This window comes from Balaenoptera musculus, chromosome 21, assembly GCF_009873245.2.
Source record: "Balaenoptera musculus isolate JJ_BM4_2016_0621 chromosome 21, mBalMus1.pri.v3, whole genome shotgun sequence".
NCBI classification, from domain to species: Eukaryota; Metazoa; Chordata; class Mammalia; order Artiodactyla; family Balaenopteridae; genus Balaenoptera; species Balaenoptera musculus.
In genome coordinates this window covers 22044200-22064310 of record NC_045805.1, presented here as the reverse complement: position 1 = coordinate 22064310, position 20111 = coordinate 22044200, and the positions used below count along the sequence as shown (strand labels likewise).

General features: G+C 43.9%; 1 protein-coding gene across 3 annotated transcripts in view; it reads left to right on the top strand.

Annotated features, from left to right (window-relative positions):
- Window positions 1-20111, top strand: part of PRAG1 (PEAK1 related, kinase-activating pseudokinase 1) — a 50370-nt gene that overhangs the window by 18959 nt on the left and 11300 nt on the right. The window contains exons 4-7 of one of the 3 annotated variants that reach the window (XM_036838846.1): window positions 8239-8396; window positions 8604-8706; window positions 16989-17086; window positions 19369-20108. In XM_036838846.1, coding sequence (XP_036694741.1) covers window positions 8239-8396; window positions 8604-8706; window positions 16989-17086; window positions 19369-20108 — 1099 coding nt within the window. The remainder of the gene's footprint in view (window positions 1-8238; window positions 8397-8603; window positions 8707-16988; window positions 17087-19368; window positions 20109-20111) is intronic. The other 2 variants (XM_036838847.1, XM_036838848.1) reach the window with 2 other exon arrangements.

The following is a 20111-nucleotide window of genomic DNA, read 5'->3' as shown; positions in this document are numbered from 1 at the left end:
CCTGGGTGATTCTGAAATCCATCTGGGAAGCTATTCAAATGCTTACATTGCTGTTGTTCCCAAAGGCTCCAGAGGGTCCTTCAACGCTGTGCTGGCCTGTGGGCAGGGCAGCTGGTGGGAGGGGCCCCTCTGTGGATTGCAGGTGTTCAGTCTTCACTTCCAGTGGTTATTCATCGTCTTCTTTCCCATCTGCCCCTGTGTGAACAGTTGTAAGAGCTTCCACCTTGGCTTAACAGGCCAGGAGTTGAAGACTTATTGTTCTCAGGTGATGGGATTGGAGGTGCAAGTGTAGTGGACCAGGTGATGGGGTCCAGCCGCTGTGTTCTTCCGCACTCTCTTACTTGCTCTCAACAGCTGGTCTCCCCATCCTCAGCCTTAGCTGAAACCTCCCCACGCTTGGTAGTTGCAAACATCTGCCCTTCTCACTCCTGCACCAGAACCTCCTTGGGGAAGGACACAGCCACGCAGACTTGCGGCCACAAATAAGAGACTGATTTTCCAAGACAGGAAAGGTCATCTTTTAAAACCATTTGTGTCTCTCAACGCGAAAGTATATCTGTGTATAGTCAGGGCAAATGGCTCCAAACTTCCATTTGACCAATTTAAGCATTTTTATCCATTTTTATACTAGCTAACTAGTAACCTAAAGATGTGTGTGTAGGTGCAGGCGTGCGTGCGTGCACAGGCTCGCTTACCACTATCTTTAAAAATAAGCATGGCTTTATTTCTATTTTTAAATGGTTTCCAGTGAATGCAAAGCACATTTGTTTTTGGGTTGAACCAAAGGCTTTTTCAGCTTGAAGAGCCCCAGCAGTCACCAGTGCATTAACTGCAAATGCAAATTAACAAGTCTGCACCATGGGGACCATAAAGGTCATCTGACCCAAAATGAAACTGATTTCCTATCTTTATACATGCTAATAAATCAGCGGGGAAACCTGCCCCAGAGCAGACTGGATCCTTTAGTTCCTTCATTTGGCACTTAGACACTTGCAGAATAACTCCCATAGCATCTTCTTCAAAGAGCACTAAAGATAAAACAGTAAGAACCTTTCTGGTGTAGCTATCTGCCTTTCTCATCCCATCTCTTGAAAAAAAAATTTTTTTAACTACAAGATTGTGTAAATTCAGGATATTTTGGGACTGTTGTATTTTGTAGATATGAGAAAGGTTCACCTATTGAGTCCAGCTTTGCTGAGGGCTGTTATTTACTCAGTGTTCCTGCCTTTTGCAAGTTTTGCCCCTTTTGCAAGTTTTGCTGGGCAAGTGTAGCTGGGCAAGTGTAATTCTTTTCTAAAAGGAAACATTTATCCTCCTAGATGCCTCCCAGTTATTGAAACAGAGGCAGATAAACTTAATCAAGAAGTATTTAATAATTACTCTGTGTTCCAGCATGTCCTGACTGACACAGCTCCTCAAACAGTTTATAATTGTGGTGGCAACAAGCCTGTTTCACATGAAACAGAGTAATCTAACCAGGATTATAACCAAATGCTCAGTGATGTGAATCAGACTGTTTGGTGTGAGTTCCAGAGGGGAGAGACCAGTCAGAGAAGATTGAGATGGCTTAGGAAGGGTTTTTAGGTAAGTGATCCTGCTGCTAGGTCTTGGGGATGGAAAAGGTTTGAAGGGGAGAGAGAATGTTTTCCTCTGTGCCAAGGTGGGGAAAGGACTGGAATGCAGGGTGCTTTGGGGACAATGGGAGACTAGCCCCATTAGAGCAAAGTATATATGAGCATAAGTAATAGGTATTGATTAACCAAAATGGTGATAATTTTTTTCCAAACAAAAAACTAGGCATATGTTCTAATGTACAGACCGTGTGGGGAAATATTTGAAATAGGGAGTGTCAAAGAAAATCCGGGGTGTGTGTTTCTGTCACCGTAGAGGACCAGAGCTGATCTAGTATGGCTGCCGAGGTCAAGAATACTTACAAGAGCTCTGTGTAGGGCTCTTCAGGGTTGGTCATCATTATGAGAGTAGAATTTTGGAAAGATTTTGAGGATCTGCAAGGCTGCAGATCTTTTTGGAAGATGTGGCTTGAACCCTGTATATACTTTTTTAAAGGAGATTGATCAATATTTATCTACCAGGTTGTAGATAAATATGTTTTTTAATTAATTAATTTATTTATTTTGGGCTGCATTGGGTGTTCATTGCTGCGCGTGGGCTTTTCTCTGGTTGTAGTGAGCAGGGGCTACTCTGTTGTGGTACGTGGGCTTCTCTTGTTGCGGAGCACGGTCTCTAGGCGCGCGGGCTCAGTAGTTGTGGCGCACAGGCTCAGTAGCTGTGGCTCGCGGTCTCTAGAGCGCAGGCTCAGTAGTTTTGGCGCACGGGCTTATTTGCTCCGCGGCATGTGGAATCTTCCCGGACCAGGGCTCGAGCCCGTGTCCCCTGCATTGGCAGGCGGATTCTTAACCACTGCGCCACCAGGGGAGGGTTGTTGAAGCAGAGACGGTGTCACCTCTACTCACTATCATATGCACAAGACCTGACACAGTGCCCGGCACGCAGCAGGCAGTCAATATTTATTCGCTGGAAAATCTGAGAGTCAGAAGAGACAGGATGGGGGATGCACTGCAGGTCCTACAGGCATAAGATAAATAAAAACGGGGTGCTCTTATTCACCAAGCAAACCCCGTGTTTTAGCTCAAATCATTGAATGATTTTGACTTTAGGATGTGGCCAAATAGTAGAGAATGAATGGGGTGAAACCGAGTGTATTTGAGAGGGTATTTGAATTGCTTCTAATGATGCAGCCCAACAGGACAATTGGAGATTGAAAGCTGCAGGTCACAGAGGCAAAGCCGTCCCTATTTTCCTGTGCTTTTGCAGGAAGTGCATTTTATAGAAAAGTCAGAGAGGAACTGAGGGGAAACGGAGAGCTCTGAGCTGGTGAATTCACAGCAGGCTGACAGGGCACTCTCAGCCGCCTCTGAAGCTGGCCCTTCATCCTCAGGGCTGCTCCACGGTCACTGGCACAGCCCATCCCCAGGCTCTGGGGGGCCATGCGGATGATCACAGCACCGCAGGCTGGAGTCCGGGATGGTAAGAGGCTCTCATTCTTTGATTTAGGCATGACTTGATTTATTCGCATCTAAACCAGTCTGTTTTTACTTCTTGGTAATGTAAACAAGGTATATAGAGTTTTCTAACATGTTTGTGCTTTCAGAGCTACCTGCAAGGGCTTCTCCAAAAGACTAAACTTAGCAGTGAACTTGACCAATCCAAAGACGGGGTGGTGTGATTGTGTACCAGGGTCTGGAGAGCTAGTCTAAAACTGCATGCTGGCATTATGTGACTTTTCATATCTTCTGCTCCAGAGGCAAAAAGTTTTCAACCAAATGGATGTGAACTAAACCAAAGTCGGCCGTGAGAATGAAAATTTGCCTCTGTCACACTTTAAGTTGTGCTGCCGTATGAGGATTCTAGCAGCCATGTGAACTTTGATATACAATCTCTGCCCGACACTGGGGTCCAGTATCCGTTAAAAATTTCGGACATTCTGAAAACTCAGGGGGTATTTTTAGACTCGGCTTTTTTCCTACAAATGAGGAAGTCTGGCAGATGGCTCTTCCGCCTGGATTATTATTATTTTTTGCAGCTTTCTACTAATACAGTATGGAGAAAACTCTGGCAAGGCTTCTTTCTCTAAGGACAATGGGGGGAAAAGCCATTCTGCAAACACCGGGCAGCAGCTGCTGGGCTCAGATCTCTAAGGACGCTGTGCCACTGGCTGTGTATTTCACGCTGCTCTCCTGTGACTGTGTCTAATCAACGTGGGGAGGCAGGGAAGGAAGTCTGAGCAAGAGCAAGTCATTTATCACAGTGCGGAGCAAAGACATCTGTGCGGGCCGGGCTCTCGCTGCAGCTGATAAGAGTGTTATTTGCCACCCAGAGAGGAAAGACTAGAGTATGTGGTTTTGGCCCCATGAAACCACTTCCTTAAATTACATGACATCAGAGTTCATCTTATAGATGGTTTGCACTGGTTTTATGAAAGGCAAATCAAACTATCATTAATGAGGGAAAAGTGCCTTTAAAAAAGTAAGTATAGTCTTGTTATGCGTTGCTGAGTACATTCGGATTGGCCTTGGCCTTGCATCTGACAGAACAATCCATTAGGGCTCAGAAAAGTCACCTTCAGAATATTAAGCCTTTTGCAGGGATTCTTAAGAAAGCTATTGCACACACAGACTGGAGATACAAAAACAATGTGATTGTCAGTCTGCTTTGATGGCCAGCTTCCCCTTTCATTTTCAAATCTGGTGTGTTTTTGTTCATTCAATAATTAAAGTGGCAATTCTCTAAGATAGCAGATCATACAGGTTTCCAAGGTGGAAGATATTTGATGCAGTTCATATGACAGATTTAAGAGAAGGGGTCACCCCTTTCCTCCTTATTTACATCTAAGCATCCCAACTGCCTATTGGGTTTTAGTTACTGGGCGGGAACCTGGGCTTCTTGAGCTTTTTTGGTAGAGAAACAGTAGTAATATCCCCAGAAGCCATGGAAACATGAAAATTCCACTTGTGGCTTGGACTAAGATTGACCAAAGTCTGCATTTGGAGGCTTCCCACTTCCCTACACATACACACACACACACACACACACACACACACACACACACACACACACACACACACACACACACACACACACACACACGAGAAATAACTTTTTCCATCCATGAGGCTATCCTGTGGTGGAACCAATCCTCATAGAGCCTGTCTGTCCCATGGGGACTGATGGAAATCTCACTGGGTCATCTCTGTGTTCCTTGCCTTTCAGAGGCTCAGCAACAGGTCAACAGGAATGGCCAACCTGGACTCATTTAGGCCCTAGTGATTTTCTTTCCTTCTTTCTAGAAATGAACATTTCTATGTTCATTTTCAACTTATCAGGTATTTCAAGCATACAATGAAGTTCAAAGAATAATTTAACTCACTTTCATGTGTCCCCCTAAGATTTTTCGAATATTAACATTTTGTTACCTGTTTCGGATTTTTTAAAATAAAATATTGCAGGTACAGTGGAAGATCCCTCTCCATCCAATTTCCATTTCAATTTCCCCTTGCTACCCAGAGTCATCACTATCTTGAAGTTGATGAAGTTATTTCCATTTTACCACATATATGTAATATATAAAAAATACATAGCATCATTATGTTTTAAAATTGTATATAAATGGTATCACACTTTACATGAGCCTTTTGCAATCTACTTTTAATATTCAGCATTTTAAGAATAATTTTCATACCTTAAAATCAAGTTTATTTATTTTTGAATGCTATGTGGTATTCCATTACAAGACTATACCACAGTGTATCCGTTCCTTTATTGATGGACATTGGACTGTTTATGATTTTGTTTTTGCTGTTAGTAACACTGTGAACAGTCTTGTCCGTGCATGAGTTTCTCTAGATCTGCACTGTACAGTGCAGCAGCCACTAGTTAAAATGTGGTGAGCCTAAATTGCAATGTGCTGTAAATATAAAATACACACCAGATTTTGAAGACTTAGAATGAAAAAAATATATAAAATATCTCATTAATAATGTTATATTCATTACATGTTGAAATGACAATATTTTTATGCATTTTGTGAAATAAAATACATTAAAATTAATTTCATCTATAATTTGGCTACTAAAATTTTTTAATTTTATATATATACATGTATAGATACATGACTTGCATTATATTTCTATTGAATAAGGCTGTTCTATCAATAGATCAGGAGTCAGTAATCCACCACCCACAGGCCAGCCATCTATGTCTGTGAATAAAGTATTGCTAGAAAACATACCCATTTGTTTACATATAATGGCTGCTTTCCTGCTACAACAGCAGAGTTGATACTTGGAACAGAGACTATATGATCTGTGAGCCTAAAATATTTACCATCTGGCCTTTAAGGAAAAGTTTGTCTATCCCTATTTAACCTTTTTTGAACCAGGTTTTTAAAATATATTTTAAATAAGTATATTTAATATTGTGATCCAACACACATACACACACGAAACAAAAATTCCACAAAACAAAGTTTCACAAATCCTTACTCTATATTTTCATTTTTTTTTCTGGTCTGTTCTTGTTAAAATAAACTGCTAGTTGGTAAACTGCCTTGACTCATGAAATTGACCTGGCCATTCATTCACTACTATTCATTTGAAAATATTGTTCCCTTTGCATCTGGCACCTGCGCATTTTTCTTTCTTTTAATGCTTCACTGTTATACTAAATAATTGTGTGTGTGTGCGCATATGTGTATCTGTATGTACTCATACATACACACATTTATGTATTTCTTAGTTTCATCTATTTATATACATTTCATCTAATGTTTTTCTGCACCAGCTCAGCAGCTATGGTGCTAGAGTTTCTCCCTTGGCAGCTTTCTGAGCCTGAAAACCAAGAGACTCCAGGGGCCACTTTGAAGAGGGCAGCGTAGTTGGATTGCTATAGATCTGGCTTTTTTCCTAGACTGAGGACTTGTCGTTATTCACAACTTCATATCTTGGCTTCATCTGCAAAAGCCATTATTGATGGATCTGATGAGGATAAAAATATTTTATGAAACTTTCTATGATTATATTTTGCCAGAGGGTAAAATAAAGATAATATACTGCCATAGCACTTCCAAAAGATTTGATATCCCCACGGTCCCTACAGTGATGTTGAAATATAAAGAATACTATTGGGGCTTCCCTGGTGGCGCAGTGGTTGAGAATCCGCCTGCCAATGCAGGGGACACGGGTTCGAGCCCTGGTCTGGGAAGATCCCACATGCCGCGGAGCAACTGTGCCCGTGAGCCACAATTACTGAGCCTGTGCGTCTGGAGCCTGTGCTCCGCAACAAGAGAGGCCGCGATAGTGAGAGGCCCGCGCACCGCGATGAAGAGTGGCTCCTGCTTGCCGCAACTGGAGAAAGCCCTCGCACAGAAACGAAGACCCAACACAGCCATAAATAATTAATTAATTAATTAATTATTTTAAAAAAAGAATACTATTAGTTGTAACATTGCCATCACTGTCACACCTAGGTGTAACAGCTTTAAAACGTTTTTTAATCTGGTTCTAAGAGTTGGAGGTGGGGAGACAGACATGTTTCTAGAGAGCACGTTTCATGGGAGCGAACTTTCTCTAAACTTTTCTGTTAATGAACAAGGGATTCCAGTGCCTGTGAGGACCAGTACAGGGCTGCGCAGTATTGAACACAAAGAACAATCGGTACATTCTTGGCTGTAAGGTCATATGCATTAAATGAGGCAGTTCTGATGCCAAATCAATACTGTACTGTGTATTTCCTACAGCAGATATTGAGATATAGATCTGCCATAGTGGGAGCAGGCATGTAATCAGGAAATATCAGTTCAGACAAATCTGGGTTACCACCAACAGCTAAAGGGCTGGATTGATTGTGGTCTGTCCCACTGCGTGGGGAAAATGTCAGGTCAGAGTGAATATTCATGTAGTCCTTGGAAAGAGGGAAAGAGAAATCAATAAGCTAAACCTTCTACTTAATAATGCAACTGTTTTCTCCAAGGCGAGTTCTTTTTTCTTGAACTTGGTATTCCTGTCCCTGATGTATCGGTCATGCTGTCTTAGAGATGCAACCAAAGATTTCATAGAAAGCCTAAGGGCAGATTCATTCCATAGTTCTGGAATAAGGGTTACGTTAACATGGTTCCATCTAAATATTGCACTAGATGTCTGGTTAAAATTGACCTTAAGTCCAAGGAATAAGCTAGGCCCTTTGAAGCTATGTCAAGAGAGTACCAGGCACAAAAGAAATCTCTTGTTTTTGGTCTGAATTTGCAATTCCCTTGTCCTGTGATCTTGCAAAACCTACCCAATGTCTGTATATCTCTATACATTGGCTTGTATGATAACGTTCAATTTTTCTTTGTAGAGATGTTACATAGGATATAGTAGATGACATAAATGTTTTGGCAGACGGGGCCAGAATATGAAGGCAGTTCCTCCCAAATCATGATTTTGGTGCTTTTCTAAATTTAATAGACTCACTTCTCCTTAACCATGCTTGAGAAATCTCCTGCCATTCATGTGCATAAGGTTTCAGAAGAGTCCCTGTTCTCTCTTCCCCAAATCGTTTTTTTAAAAACTTACTGGCACTGATCAGGCTTCAGGAGCATAGTAGGTTCATAATCCATCAGCTGGTTTTTTAATAGAAACCTAATTAATTACTTCTATCATTTGTTTCTACATTTTCCAGGCACCTGTTAAAAATGAACAAGAGCAGCTCTGATTTGGAGAAGGTGAGCCAGGGCTCTGCTGAGAGCCTCAGCCCATCCTTCAGGGGCGTCCACGTCAGCTTCACCACGGGCTCCACGGACAGCCTGGCCTCCGACTCCAGGACCTGCAGCGACGGAGGTAACAGACTTGACCTTGATGGAGAGGCTTAGATTCCCTGAGTCTGGAAGGCCAGCCTGGGTTAATTGCCTAGATTCGGAAGGGCCGAGCTAGACCTACTGTCTTGGTCCCACTTTCCCTGTGAAGTAGACTCTACCAAGGAGCAGTTGACATTTATTCCCTATTGAATTTATGACAAGGTGCCTCATCCCATATCTCCCTCTCCAGTTATACACAGCGCATCCGCATGGCAGCAAGGTGGGAGGAGGCTGAAGTCGGAAGCATATCGAAAGACTCCTGATTCCTTGGGTAATGAGACATCTGTGTATAGGTCTGCGTTCCATTTCTGTCCTCAGGGTTAGTTTACAGGGGATTGGGTGCGTGTCAACCACAAATTCCCCCTCCCCCACCCTCTGTCTCTCTCATTCTTTCATGGGCACACACACATACACACACATATATATGCACACACTTGGACACGCAACAGGTGTTTACATAAGTGTGTGTTGAATTAAAGCATGCAGGCTTCATTAGACCACCATCCATCCCACTTTCTGGATTAAGCTCTAAGGCATAATATGTGGCTAAGTCCTGACTGGGTATTCAGTTGGCCCTTGGTATTCTCGGGTTCCGAATTAGCGGATTCAAAGAATTTCCAACCACTGTTGGTTAAATCCGCGGATGCAGAGCCCGTGGATACAGAGGGCCGACAGTACTCCGCCATTTTATATAAGGGACTTGAGCATCCATGGATTTTGGTATCTGAGGTGATTCCTGGAACCAGTTCCCCGCGGATAATGAGGGACGAGTGTATTCCTAAAAAAAGAACTCTTGCTTTCCTCTAGTTGTGATGGGTAGTATTAAAACCTTCACCCTCTAACATTTGTGTGTGTGTGTCCTCTCCTGCATTTCTTGTTGACTTGCCCTAGCATGTTAGGTTTGGACATGTGCTAGCATGACTCTCTTTCTCAGTCCTAAGGAAGTATTTCTTCTCAGTAGGCATTTTTGGAGTAGAGGGTTCCACTGTGAATTTACTGTCACCAACATTTTTCTATCTAAAAGATTAGCGCTGCTAAGACAAAAGCATATGTTGTACGTCAGCCTGTGGTGTGTTCTGATGGGAAACTTCTGACAGCTCTGACTTCAAAACAGGAAATATCTTAGCCTTGATTTGGGTGGGACGTGGCAAAAGAGGATTTTCTTTCTCTGCAGATTTTCCTGGGTTTCTGTCTTTTTCCTTTTCCCATTCCATTGTGCAGAAATTCTACAAGGCATATTATGCCATCGAAGGCTGGGCTGGGCACGTGAACCATTAGTCCCTGTGCTGGTCAGCCCTGACCTGCTCTCTTGGGATTGTGAGCAATTCTGAGGGAGGGGTCTTTCATCCTCCACTCACCAGCTGGTGTTGGTGAGAACTGGACTCAATTGCCCCAGCACTTTACTTCTCAGAACCAGCAGGTTATGATGTTTGCTCTCAGGGCTCTTACGGTCTAGCCAGGAAGGTAAGATTAAAATACCTGACATGTGGGTGGATGGGTTAAGCTAGGAAATTGGGCTGCTCAGAGCAGAAGTGCTTATGAAAGCTTCCAGAGAGAGAGAAATCAATGAGTGCTGATGTAGGGTTCAGGGAAGGCTTTTTTTTTTTTTTTTTCTTTTGGTCTGCACCTGAGGCATGCGGGATCTTAGTTCCCTGACCAGGGGTTGAACCCGCGCCCCCTGCAGTGGAAGCATGGAGTCAACCACTCCACTGCCAAGCAAGTCCCAGAGAAGGCTTTTTGAGGAGATGGGACTTCAGCTCTTGTCTCCAGAGTGGTTAAAATTGAGAAGGTAGAGGGAGGAGGAGGGGTCTTTGCAGGTAAAGGAAACAATTCAAGAGGAGAGAAGGCACAGGGTTAGCGGTACACATGGGGAAAGGGTCAGACCAGCCCGACGCGCTTCAGTGGAAGCAAATGAGGGGCAGTGGGACATGAGGTGGTGGGAGGCTGGGGGCTGGATTGTACAAAGCTCTCAAAACCAGTTTGTGGAGTTTGGAAATGGAGAGCCACTTGAGGGTTTATGAGTACAATGGTGACACTTAACTCAGTCATTTTCGAATTAAAATGAATGTATTTTCTTGTACACCTGACACTGAGATAACATTGTAAATCAACTGTACTTCAATTTTTAAAAAAGAATATATTTTCATGGTTAGTCCTTTATCACGAACGAGTTATTCAGTGGAAATGCACCTCGAAATATAGATTCCTAGATCAACAAAAAGGTATATAACTTCTTACCAGACTCTGACTCCTCAGAGCAAACCAATTTCTATCTGCTGCTCCTACTTATGGCTCTGTACCCAGAACCATGCTTTGAAACTGGCAAGAGACCACAGGCATTCTCTCTCTCTCTTTTTTTCCTTTTTTATGTCTCTTAAACATTAAGCTGGAGAATATCCAGAACCGCAGGTCATGAAATGTAAGAAACCCTTCATTCAGCCACTCATCATTAGCCAAGACAGCTGGCTTTAATCTATTACTGAACAATTAGCTTTCCATCCTGTGAATCCTTACTCACTTTTACCTCGTAGCTGAAATATTGACCCATCGTGCCTTTTGTTACTATTTGGCATCTAGCGCCAAAGCTGAGAGAGGGAATCCAAATAGGAGAGGTAGAGTTAGTTCAAGAATGTAGCGTCCACCTCTTTAATATTATATATTAAGTCAAAAGAGACCATTCAACTATACATTGATTTTTGTCAGTAAGAATTCAGTAATGGAAACAATGCATTTCGTGGACTTTGTGCATCTGTGGTATGGGTGGGCCTGGGTGAGTTGAGGACAAAGTCATTCCAGGGCATAGCATAGTAGTAGTTTGTGTTAACTTCTTGGAAGCTCATCAGGGTTAATGGTGAAAATTAGTTTTCTACCGTTCAGGTTTTGTGGTCTCCCAAAATATAGTTTTAAATTTTCTAAGTAAAATAAACATAATCGAAAGCTATAACTTGGTTGCATTTTAAAAACGAGTGTGTCTAAACTTTACGTTGACAAAATATTTTTGTATCAATGTTAATGTCAGCTCTTTGTGCTTGTATCACATTCCATAATCCTCCAAGCACATCTGTTATCCCATTTGTCCATGTGGGCAGTTCCATTGAACAGTGGGTCAACTCGGTGAAAGGAAAAATCCATCTAAGCAGTTGTCGGGTTTATGCTTGGTTGGGGAGGGACAAACTGCATGTATTAGGACAGATCCATGAATGCTGCCAAGGGAAAGGTCATCTGTAGTGGATGGATGGCTGGGCGTGGGGGGAATGATCAGCAGAAATGATCACCAGAAGACTCTTGGTGCTTTTAAATGGTTACTTTTAAATATGCAGACCTCATAATTGCATTAAGATCATTTTCCCTTTTGATTTAGGATAACATTACAACTCAGTTCCACAGTTAAACAAAGATCATAGATGCCAGGTTCCCCTCTTCCCAAAGGAGATGAGTGCTGTGTTGAACTGAAAATATGGGCAGACGTGATGGATGAGAGGCCTAAATAACTATACAGTAGTGAATATACTTATAAACTCCCATGAAGCTATGCACCAAGGCAGTGTTTGTGTTCTGATTTTTGTAACTGGCAAACCAGAAACACAGAAAGTTAATTAAATATCTTGACAGTAGTCAGCTTGTGTTTCTCAACAATAATGCCAAGAAGATTTTTGAAATATAGACATTAATTCAATCATTAGTTTGATAGATATTTGTTGAATACAAACTATGGGCTGGATACAGTTTTAGATGCTGAAGATACAGCAGTAACAAAAAAATGCCCTGTCCCTTCCTTTCATGGAGCTCACATTCCAGTGGGGAGAGATGGGCAATGAGGAAGATAAGGGTCTAAAGTAGCCAGTGTGTCAGATGGCAGTAAGTGCTATGGGGAAAAGTCAGCCAGGAAGGGGCCAGGGAAAGGTGGGAGCACCTGTCAAGGGGAGACAGTAAGTCCACAAAGACGTCAGTCAGAATGAGTGACAGCCTGACCCTCACTGAGCCCTTGCTCACCTACTCAGGCTGTTACCTGAGACTCTAAGAAGAAATTGTATTTTTTAAAGAGTCATGTACCACAGTGTTCACTGGAGCTGTATTTACAATAGCCAGGACATGGAAGCAACCTAAGTGTCCATCGACAGATGAATGGATAAAGAAGATGTGGCATATATATAGAGTGGAATATTACTCAGCCATGAAATGAAACGAAATTGAGTTATTTGTAGTGAGGTGGTAGATGGACCTAGAGTCTGTCATACAGAGTATAGTAAGTCAGAAAAAGAAAAACAAATACCATATGCTAACACATATATATGGAATCTAAAAAAAAAAAAAAGGTTCTGAAGAACCTAAGGGCAGGACAGGAATAAGACACAGATGTAGTGAATGGACTTGAGGACACGGGGAGGGGGGAGGGTAAGCTGGGACGAAGTGAGAGAGTAGCATGGACATATATACACTACCAAATGTAAAATAGATAGCTAGTGGGAAGCAGCCGCATAGCACAGGGAGATCAGCTCGGTGCTTTGTGACCACCTAGAGGGGTGGGATAGGGAGGGTGGGAGGGAGGGAGATGCAAGAGGGAGGAGATATGGGGATATATGTATATGTATAGCTGATTCACTTTGTTATAAAGCAGAAACTAACACACCATTGTAAAGCAATTATACTCCAGTATAGTGGATTAGGATTCCAGGCTTTAAAGCCGTGGCCCAGGTTCAATCCCTGGTCAGGGGACTGAGATCCCACAAGCCACACGTCACAGCCAAAAAAGAAAAAGGAAAGGTAATCCTGAAAAAGGCATCTAGGGCTTCCCTAGTGGCGCAGTGGTTAAGAATCCGCCTGCCAATGCAGGGGACACGGGTTCGAGCCCTGGTCTGGGAAGATCCCACATGCTGCGGAGCCTGTGCGCCACAACTACTGAGCCTGTGCTCTAGAGCCCGCGAGCCACAACTACTGAGCCCACGTGCCACAACTACTGAAGCCCGCGCGCCTAGAGCCCATGCTCTGCAACAAGAAAAGCCACCGCAATGAGAAGCCCGCGCACCACAACAAAGAGTAGCCCCTGCTCACCACAACTAGAGAGAGAAAGCCCGCGTGCAGCAACTAAGACGCAAAGCAGCCAAAAATAAATAAATAAATTTATTAAAAAAAAAAAGGCATCTAAAACTCTCTAGCCAAAAATAGTGTGCTTTCTGACAATTAAGCAGGCTTGTTAGAGCACTTGATCCTAAATTGGTGGGTTCAGTCTAATATATTACATTGATGTTTTGCTCTAACACAGTATACCCTCCCATCCCCCACGGAGACAGAGTCACCGGTTCTATTCTGGGAGATGTGTTACTGAAGGAAGGAGAAGTTATCCTAAAGGAAAAAATACTCATTTGTAAGATTGTCTGTGGCCTGAGCCCTCACAATATCACTGAAGTGAAGCTTCATTTTAGTTTGAGCTATCCCCTTTAAACTAAATTTTTTAAAAATATATTATTACTTCAATAAAGTCAATACATGTCTATGATAAAAATCCAAACAATGGAGAAAGATATAAAGTGAAAAGTCAGAGTCTTCAGACTCCCAGCTCCCCCTCAACTTGGAACATTTTTTTCTATATCATCCCAGAAATTCTTATCCATATTTTAAATATCATAAACTTCAGTTCTACACATTTTTGTACTTACTGTATCTTGAAGTCCTTCAAATCAGAACCTCTAAGTCTACCTCATTTTTTTTCATGCTGCATATTTTTTTCATTGTATAAATTGGTTAAACCCTTCTCTTGTCAATGCATGTTTAGGTTACTTTCATTACAAGTCTGCAGGAATATCCTGTGACGTACACTAAGATAATTTGGTGAGCATATCTGTAAGATAAATTCTTAGAAGTAGAATGGATATGTCAAAATGTATATGCATTTTTAAACAGATGTTACCAAATTAACCTCTAAAAATGTCAGTTTATGCTTCTGTCAACAGCATGTGAAAGTGCCTTGAACTAACTTTTAGTTTTACTGTTAATTTGGAAGAAAACCCATAATGATTTTGTTATAACAGGGGAAAGATCATGATTCTGGAACCACACATGGGCTTTAGACATGGAATATTTTCCACAAGCCTGTTTTCCAGACTGAGACAGTGCTTCTCCTTTTTTGCATGTCAGTTGCCTACCCATCTGGATCACTGTTTCTTGGGATGATTAAGTGGTCTGGAGAGACTTCTCACAAATGCCACATTTTCCATCCAATTGTAAAATGCTAATACTATGCTTCCATTTTCAGACCACGTTTACCTTCTTGAAAAAGCAAGGGTTCCTCTTGAAGGAATGCTATGTGCCTTCCTTTAAAAAAAAAAAAAAGAGTTTAGTCTATTCTGACCAGATTTTCCTTTGGAGGAAAAAATTACTCCGTGAGGCTAGAACATCCCCTCTGCCGCCACTCTTCACGTCTTCTGGGGGTGGGAAGAGGGGTTTTGGCCAAAATCAGTAAGACTGCCACTTCCTGTGTGACCCTGGCCTACACAGATGGCTTTAGTTTTCTCACCTTGAACATGAAGGGATTGAACCAGGCCACAGGGTGTGGACGAGGTTTTCTCCATCTGCTTTGTTCCCTCTGCCTTGCATTTTGTAGGTGCTCAAGATATACTGAGTGAATGAATGGATTAATCTATACAGCCGTTTCCAGGCAAATCTCTTATCCTCATTTTTAAAAATGATCCACAGAACACTTAAGTGTTTTGAACAAAAGAAAATTCAATTTGCTTTCCTTTACTTTAAGCTGGAGAATCGTCAGACACCAAAGCTGAAGTTTGGAGCTGGGGGACTCTTAGCTGGGACCCTGCCCTTTGTCCCCACATTTGTTCTGGCCCAGCTGCCGTCAGGAGGCAGAGCCGGGCGCCAAGCAAGCCACACGGGCTCATTTATACGGTTCAAAACTGGACTGACCACTTCCTCCTGAAGCCCAGCTCTCATTTTGGCTATAGAGAACAGTGAAAGTACCTATTAAAACCCAGCCAGAAGAGAGGACTCTATAATCAGGAAACCTCACAGTGCTGGGTTTGAACTTTTGGCCTGCATTTCTGCATAGGAGTTAAGCTTTTTTTTTCCCCACCGTTGCAATCCTGATTTCTCTTCTCTGCTTTATAAATATAATGGCACCAAACTAGTATACTTTCCTCTCCATCGTTTTAAGATCCCACCCAGTGCACCGTATGTGATGTGTAGTTTTTTCCTAGAAACACTTTCTCTTCTCTGAAGCACAGGCACTAAGGAGATGCAGAGGTGTTCTGCTCTATAGCGGGCTGCGGGCTTGATATGCAGAATTGGAAATTGGAAGGAAAACTTAGGAAATGGGATTTGTAGCTCTCTGGCCCAATTAGGACTCAAAGTCATTAAAAAAAAAACTACCAATGATGTAACTATGATGTAGGCAGACTTCCCAGCAAAGTATCTTCCATTCATATCCTTTTTACACCCTTAATTGTAAGCCAGAATTTGGAAACAGGGTGATCTAACACCGGCATAGAACCGGGATGTATTTGACTTCGTCTCGTGCACCCTTGGATCTGAGTCCTGAGAACATGGGCTGTTGGCCAGAGTTTTTCACGATTTTTTTTAGGCACGTTTTTCTGAACCAGTGGTTTGCCTGTGAATTTTGAGACTGTTTTAGGTGTCAAGGCATATTTGTTCCCTCTTCTTTCCGGCTCTCCTAAATGCAGAGGGTGGTAGCTGCTGCAAACAGTAAGAATCTAGCCTCTGTGGGGCCCACAGCTGTGTTTGCGAGGAGGTGCCCCATGCAAGAGCCAAGAAAACGACAGAACCAGAGCGGGTCTTCTGGGGTGCTCTCCGATCCCGCAGAAGACAGCTAACTGCTTGTCTCATGCTGGAGAAATCAGTTTCATCGAGAAGGGCTACACGTAGACATCTCCCTCCAAATATTAACAGCCAAGAATATTAACAGCTGAGATGTTATATGGTCCTGGGGTGCCTGGGGGCGATCAGAGTGAATTATGGTCTTTTCGCCTGGTGCGGGTCCACATCTGGAGAATGGTCAGAAGATGGTGTACCTGTTACCCAAGTAGGCGATTTTTTTTTTAATGCAAAAAATCACAATATGTGTATGTAATGCCCAGTTATACAGAGAAAGTGCACATTTCAGATGAGCCTCACTTCACCGGATGAGGTGTAATGCAGTCCTTTACAACCTCTGGGGAAGTGCATGGCTAGGAGCCTTCCTATGCAGTGCCATCCTCTGATTACTGTGTGCTTTTAGGCAGTGATTGTTGGGTGAGAAACACCTAACATCTAAGAAATAAAGAAAAATGAACCAGCCCACATGCTAATCCCTGAAGCCGCGCCTCCTCCTAATACCCAGTACTCCTGCCCCGACTTAGCTAAGTGGTTATGGGATATAGATCTGATCAAAGCCACGCACTCACAGTTCCCACAAGAAAGCAAGAGAACACACACAGGGCAAAGGAGAAAATCACTTCCTTCCAACTGCCTGAACACACGCGTTATTTTCTGTGCTAAAGCACAACCTCTTGGTTTTCTTTGGTGATCTAGGGAATAAGAAGTGTTACCGATTTTTTTTTTTTTTTTTAAGATTCCTGCTATCCTTAAAGATTGAAAAGTTTTCCAGCGGCAGCTTGTGGGAACTAGAGATAGAGGAACAGTGGAAGCAAGATAACCATCTGCCTAGAGGTATTTTATTTCAGGGGCAGCTTTGAGACAAAATGCACATGAGGAGTTGTTGCAAATGGAGAGAATGGCTGAAATTATAGACTATTAGTGCTGGAAGGAGCCTTCGCAGGGATGCAATCCGGTCAGTTTTTAAATGAGGAAATACAGCCGAGTAAGACTGACAGCTTACATCAGGGTTCATCCCGCTGTGCGCCCTCAGATCAGACCAGAGGCAGAAAGGGGTGTGTTGAAAGCGTCAAGGAGAGCTGTAGGGGGAAGCCCAGGAAGGCAAACCAAATAAGGGGGTGGGAATAAGCATAAGGCTTAAGGAGGGGACTAACCATGAAACTGATTTGTCAAAAACCTCCCCGGCGGGTTGGACGTGGGACCAGGAGTCCTGACCATAGGCAGGCTGTCCCTGTCTGGACAGGGAGACTGGAGGCGCTGAGTAAAGCATTGACCGGGATTCTGACCACGCTCTGCCCCCTCCCCGACCCTTATCTTCTGCGTGGTGATAATGCATCTCTTTGCACAAACCTGGTTCCCAGCTCCCGTGTTCAACTAGCTGTGTTTACCAACTCTGTCCTCCTGGGGGCTTTGCGCCGGAGCTTGTCCTGTGCAGGAGGTCCCTGCTGTCACTTACTGATGCTGGTCAATGGGGCTGAGGCACGGACATCGGCACCTGAGGACACGGTCATCCACCTGGCTCCCTCCTGCCTGTGGAGCACCCCAAGTAAGGAGGCCCCCGTGTTGATGGGAGAGGCTTGGTGCCAGCCCATTCTGTCCCCCTTTGGCTGGAGAAAGCAGAGAGGGACTCAGGCAGAGACGGCTGTTAACCTATTCAGAAGCAGCCCTGCAAAGGCCATGTGCCTCTGAGTGAAGTGACACAAAACTAACAGACAGTTTGCTTCCTTTGGGGCCTTTCTCCACTTGGCTCCGGCTTCTGTGTTTGTCGTGCGTCCTGCATCTTGGTCGTCCTGCTAAGGTGGGAGGGAGTCCAGAGAGGCACTATGTGCCCCGCCCTTAGGCCACATGCACAGTCAACTAAATGAGGGGCACACATCATAACTGCCTATTTCCTTGAATCTGACACCCATGTTTCTTTCGCATTTTAACCTTCAGGATAATAGGATGTATTTTACAATGTATGGATACAGTTAATGTTTCTTTTTTTTAATCCCCTTAAAAGCTGTTATTAAAATATTGGGTACATCTTTGAGTTAGTTCTTAGAATGAAAGAAATGAGTATTATTTTCAATTGGCCCCTTCTTGTCTCTGATATCAGTACCTTTTCTTATATATTTTTTACCTGAACTCTTGTTTCATTGTGAACTCTCCATTTCATACATTGATATAAAGAGTGAGTCCAATCTTCGCTCTTGTCTCACCGTCTGTGACATTTCTGAAGGTCCCCATGGTCTGCGGAGGCCTGAGGCAGTGATGGAACTTTCCCCAAATCACATCAATATCCACCTGCACCTCTGGGAACTGTGGGGCCTGGGAACCACTCTCTTTCCCTTGAGATCTGTTTCTTCTTATGAAATCACATTCTCTGCCTTCTGAAATGTCTGTGGGCCTGCCCTGTCCCCCAGGCCATCAGGGCGTTTGTCAAAACTCAGAGAATTACACACTAAAAAGAAGGAATTATACTGTAGCTAAATTGTACCCTCTATAAACTGACTTTTTGAAAAAAATCCAGCCAAGCCACACATGTTCAAGTTTGTTGGTGCTGTTGCAACATTGTTTGCAAAATGTTAGGAGCAACCTAAGTGTCCATCCATGGGGGACCAGTTAAATAAATTATGGTACTTGCATATGATGATACAGTATGGGATAGCTTTTAAAAAGAATTAGATAGACCTGAACATCATCTGATGTGGAATATCTCCAAGCCATAGTGGAAAGTGAAGAAAAGGAATACTGCAATCAGTGGACACTGTTTGCTCTCCTTTGTGTAAATGCATGTGTGTGTGTGTGTGTGTTTGTGTGTGTGTGTGTGTGTGTGTGTGTTGTGTTTGGGTTGTTTGGCAGATCTCCAGAAGGATGCGTGGGAAATTGCCAGCCATGTTTCCTCTGAAGAGAGGGTCTGGGCGCTAAGGAACAGGGTAGGAGGGAGACTTCATTGGCATTGTATACCTTTTTTGCATTTTGAATTGTGTTCATTGTGCATATGTTGTCTCTTCTAGATAAAAACAAAATAAAATAAATTGCTTTGACGGAGAGGAAAAAAAAAAAGGCCCACGGGACCCTGGAACTGAGTGGCATGGGCCCCCAGTCTGATGGTTTCTGTTGCTCTTTTTCAGGTCCATCATCTGAGCCGACTCACTCGCCCACCAGCAGTGGGAAGGAGCTCTTCAGCCCTGTCCCCTTCCCTTCGGGCTCCACTGAGGATGTGTCCCCCGGTGGCGCCCTGCAGCCCCCGCCTCTCCCCCAGAAGAAGCTAGTGAGCCGGGCGGCCTCTTCCCCGGATGGCCTCTTCTGGACCCAAGGCTCCCCCAAGCCAAGAACAGCAGCTCCCAAGCTGAACCTCAGCCACTCGGAAACCAACGTCTGTGTCCATGACGAGTCCCACTTCAGCTACTCCTCAGGCCCCGGCAGCCGCCACCAGCACATCTTCTCTGCTTCCGAGCCTCTGGAGAAAACGTTCAAAGACAGTGGCCCCTGGGGCCCAGCGCCAGGGCTGGCGGGCAGCCAGAGCCTGCAGGGCAAAGGGGTGTCCTCGGCCTCGGCCTCCCAGCTCAGCGTGTCCAGCCAGGCCTCGGCGGGCAGCGCCCAGCTGCAGCTCCACAGCCTCCTGAGCAGCATCAGCAGCAAGGAGGGCACCTACACCAAGCTGGGAGGGCTCTACGCCCAGTCCCTGGTCCGCCTCGTGGCCAGGTGCGAGGACCTCTTCATGGGCAGCCAGAAAAAGGGGCTGCACTTCAGCGAGAATAACTGGTCCCTGTTCAAGCTGGCCTGTAACAAGCCCTGCTGCGACTCAGGGGATGCCATTTATTACTGTGCCACCTGCTCCGAGGACCCCGGCAGCACCTACGCTGTGAAAGTA